Source organism: Manacus vitellinus, unplaced genomic scaffold, assembly GCF_001715985.3.
Source record: "Manacus vitellinus isolate BGI_N305 unplaced genomic scaffold, ASM171598v3 scaffold_86_pilon, whole genome shotgun sequence".
Classification (NCBI taxonomy): domain Eukaryota; kingdom Metazoa; phylum Chordata; class Aves; order Passeriformes; family Pipridae; genus Manacus; species Manacus vitellinus.
The window spans coordinates 1,364,621-1,368,450 of record NW_021940851.1 but is presented as its reverse complement, the minus strand read 5'-3'; the positions used below and the strand labels follow the sequence as shown (position 1 = coordinate 1,368,450).

At 50.6% G+C, this 3,830-nt stretch overlaps 1 protein-coding gene across 1 annotated transcript in view; it reads right to left on the bottom strand.

The window, feature by feature from the left end:
• RUNX1 (RUNX family transcription factor 1) overlaps window positions 1-3,830 on the bottom strand; it is an 88,054-nt gene that overhangs the window by 41,349 nt on the left and 42,875 nt on the right. Inside the window, exon 3 of the mRNA XM_029964948.1 lies at window positions 2,301-2,492. Within this exon, the coding sequence (XP_029820808.1) occupies window positions 2,301-2,492 (192 nt within the window). The remainder of the gene's footprint in view (window positions 1-2,300; window positions 2,493-3,830) is intronic.

The window sequence follows — 3,830 nt, the reverse complement described above, 5'->3', positions numbered from 1 at the left end:
GGGAGCTTCACTTTGGGGTTTGTTTTATGGGCAGTAACGAGGGAGCTTCAGTTTGGGGTTTATTTTATGGGCAGTGACCACAAGCCTCAAGGTGCTCAGCAGACAACACACATTTTGGAGCCAGAGGGAAAGGGAAACCAGGAGAACAGGAGGGTGTCCATGAGGAAACCTCAGTGGTTCCATCACTGTCTCTTCCTGGGCTGCATCCCGGGGTAAAACCCATTAAAATGCTGTTTGCAAAGAGCAAAGCAGAGCAAAGCAGAGCAAAGCTGTTTGTGGGGAGAGCAGCTGGATCCACAGCTGGGTGTGAAAATCCATGGATCTGCTACTGGGCAGGAGAGGGACTTCCACAGGGAGCCAGGGAAGAGGGATCCTTGGTGTTAAACCCGATACTCTGCTAAGCACAGAGAGTTCCCAAGAAGCTGAGGAATGTGAGTGTGCCACCAACACCTCCACCCATGACGTGTCAGCCACAAAAATATCCATATTTTCTTTCACAGGAGCACAGGAGAGACCCAAAGGGGTTCACTCTGCAGGGCAGGGAAGGGAGAGATGGGACTGTGAGGGGCTGGGTTGGATCCTCCACCTGGGCAGGGAAGGAGCTGGGTGGTCCTTCCACCTTCTCTCTGTGCTTTGCCTGGCACAGGACAAAGTGTGCTGACTGCCAGGAGTAAAAATCAGTAGGTTTTTAGTAGGTTTTGATTAGATAATGGGAAGAAATCCTTCTCTGTGAAGGTGGGGAGGCACTAGGAGAGATTTCCCAGAGGTGTGGCTGCCTCTGGATCCCTGGGAGTGTCCAAAGGCCAGGTTGGATAGGGTTGGAACAACCTGGGCTGGTGGAAGGTGTCCCTGCCCATGGCAGAGGGTGAAAATAGATGATTAAGGTCCCTCCCAACCCAAACCATTCCATGATTTTATGATGACTTCTCAAACATAGATGAAAAGCAGCAGCTTTGCAACGGATTTCACTAAACCAAAGACCTTGTAAACCTCAGGAATAAAAGAATGTAACTAGGCTTGCCTTAGGTAAATGACACAACCTTTTCTGCTTGCAAGAAAGAGCACCCTGCTCTTAAAAATCAGTGCCAAAACAAGAACTTATTTTGATTCACAGAAACCATTTCTTTCCAAAACCCCAGCGCTGAACCCTGACTGAGATCATTTCACTCTGGGTGGAAGAACAGAGGGAAAACTCCCCCAGGAACAGCACCTGCTAAAAATGAACACTGTCCACACACTCTTTTTTGGGTGCATCTGCCCATGAACCTGCATTTTGATGGTAACAGCTGGTGCTGAGTGACCTGACCCACTGCTCCCCGAGTTTCAGCTCATCCCAGGGACACATCCCTGTTTTTAGCAGGGACAGGCTCAGCTCTAGGGATGGCAGGGGAGATTCCAAGCTGGATGACTGGGTTTCCCTGGCACCACTGAGCAAATCAGGCTGCTGAGTCACCACTTTGCACGTTTTCATTCAAACAAAACCCGCTGGAAAACCACAGAAATCCACCCAGAGCAGCCAATCCCAAGGATGCCTCAGCACTAAGAGGTTGGTTTTGGGGGATGAAGCTCTTTGCAAAGCTCCCTGGGAAAGGTCAAGGCAAGGTGTTGATGGTGTTTCTGTCTCACCCAAGCACACTAATTGACAAATATCCATTGGGAAATACACCTAGGCATGGAAAAAGCCCTGGAATGATGCTTCTTTGCAAGGAGAACAATGGATTTTAAGGTGTTACAGTTCTGGCACAGGTAAGGACAACAAAACAGCTGCACTGAGCTGGGAAGAGAGACAGTGTGGACCCCTTCAAATCTGCCACATCCAAATTCAGCTGGAATGACTAAGGGAACACATTTCTACCTGTTCCCTGGAGCTGCTCTCTGCACTGGGATCCTCTGTGTGTCAACCAGCAACCACAGGGACAGAGCAGGGGGAGCACAGGAGGGATGTCCCACCTGCTGGAGCACCTTTTCCCCAGGAAAAGCACAAACCATAAATCCTTTTCCCACTGTCTTAAGAGCTGATCTGTGGTCACAACCATGCAAAGCATTTTGGCGTCCATTATTTTCCAGCTTTACGAGATATCCTTCAAATCCTTCTCCTGGAAGGCTGTGACACCACACTCTGGGGTAGGAATGGCTTTTCAAAACACACCCACGTGTCAGGAAGCCCCTCTTTGCACTCATTAAAGGCTGAAAGGTGTCCAAGAAGGGCCCAGAAGGGATGGGAGGGGGTCGGTGGTCGGCAGGCTCAGGGATGGCGAAGGTGGAGGCAGGCGAGCAGGGGGAGGATTTCGGGTACTTACCCTGGATCTGGCTCTGAGGCTGAGGGTTAAAAGCAGTGGAGTGGTTCAGGGAGGCCCGTGGGTTGGCTGTGGGGGCTGGGTGGTGGGGGCTGACCCTCATGGCCGTGCGGCGCAGCTGCTCCAGCTCGCTCAGGCGCTCGGAGAAGGACAAACTGCCCGGCTTTGTCTGCTCATCCATCTTCTGACGGTGTCCTGTTGTGGGGAGGGAGGGGGAAAAACATCAGAAAATCTCACTGGTACACCAGGTCTGTTGGTTTGGTTTATTCTTTTGTTTTTTTCCCCTTGTTTTTTTTAACCCCTGATCCGCTGCTGAAGTCTCTGCCCTGGGACTGTGTGACATTTAGAGCTGCAACCACTTCTCTGCAGGAACAGGAGGCACGAGGCATGAATTGCATCGTGGCCTGGTCCTGAAGGACCAGATCCACTGAAAATTTCAGTGCCTTCCTGCACCTCCCACGAGGAGAGAAGGGGTTTCTAAAAGGAGGAAATGTCGAGTGACCCCCGTGCTAAACCTGCACTGGAACAACTCCTCAATAATAAACCCCCAGACTGTCACAAGGTACCATAATTAGACAAGTTCTGTGGGGCTATAAAATAACACACCCAAGCAAGTCCTATTTTTGGAGTCTTTTGCAGTGGCTTTATGGGCAGGAATAGGAAATAAAACCCAGAAGAAGTGGAAGAGTCGAAACTGGAATCATGAATCCACATCAGGAGCTTCAGGAATGTGAAGTCTCACCAGACATCCAGCTCCAAGAGAGTAAATGCTGCTTTTACAGCATCAGCCAGTGCAGAGGGGTCTTGGAATTAGAGGGTCCAGAGCTCCCTGGAGCAGCCTTTGGAGCTCAGTCCCCAGGAAGCTCTGGGGCTGGGAGGGGACAGGGAAGGTGCTGGAGAACCCAAGCTGCAGGAGAATGTTGGGAACATCCAAATTCAGCTGGAGTGACTAAGGGAACACATTTCTGCCTGTTCCCTGTTGCTGCTCTCTGCACTGGGATCCTCTGTGTGTCAACCAGCAACCACAGGGACAGCACAGGGGGAGCACAGGAGGGATGTCCCACCTGCTGGAGCACTTTCTCCCCAGGAAAAGCACAGATCATAAATCCTTTTCCCACTGTCTTAAGAGCTGATCAGTGGTCACAACCGTGCAAAGCATTTTGGTGTCCATTACTCTCCAGCTTTATGAGATATCCTTCAAATCCTTCTCCTGGAAGGCTGTGACACCACACTCTGGGGTAGGAATGGAAACCTCCCCCAGCAGGTTTGTGTTTGGTGGGATGTTGGAAATAGGGAAAAAAAAGCCATTCCCAAAAAGGGCTTTTCCTTCTGAAAGGTCACAGAAAACAGCCCTTCAGCAGAAAGCCCCAAATCACACAGGTTCTGCTTTCTGAAGTGCTCTCTCCAAATGCAGGGCAGGGTAAAAGAATAATCATGGAACCATGGAATGGTTTGGGTGGGAAGGGAACTTAAATATGATTCAGTTCCAAACCTCCTGCCATGGGCAGGGACACCTTCCACCAGCCCAGGTTG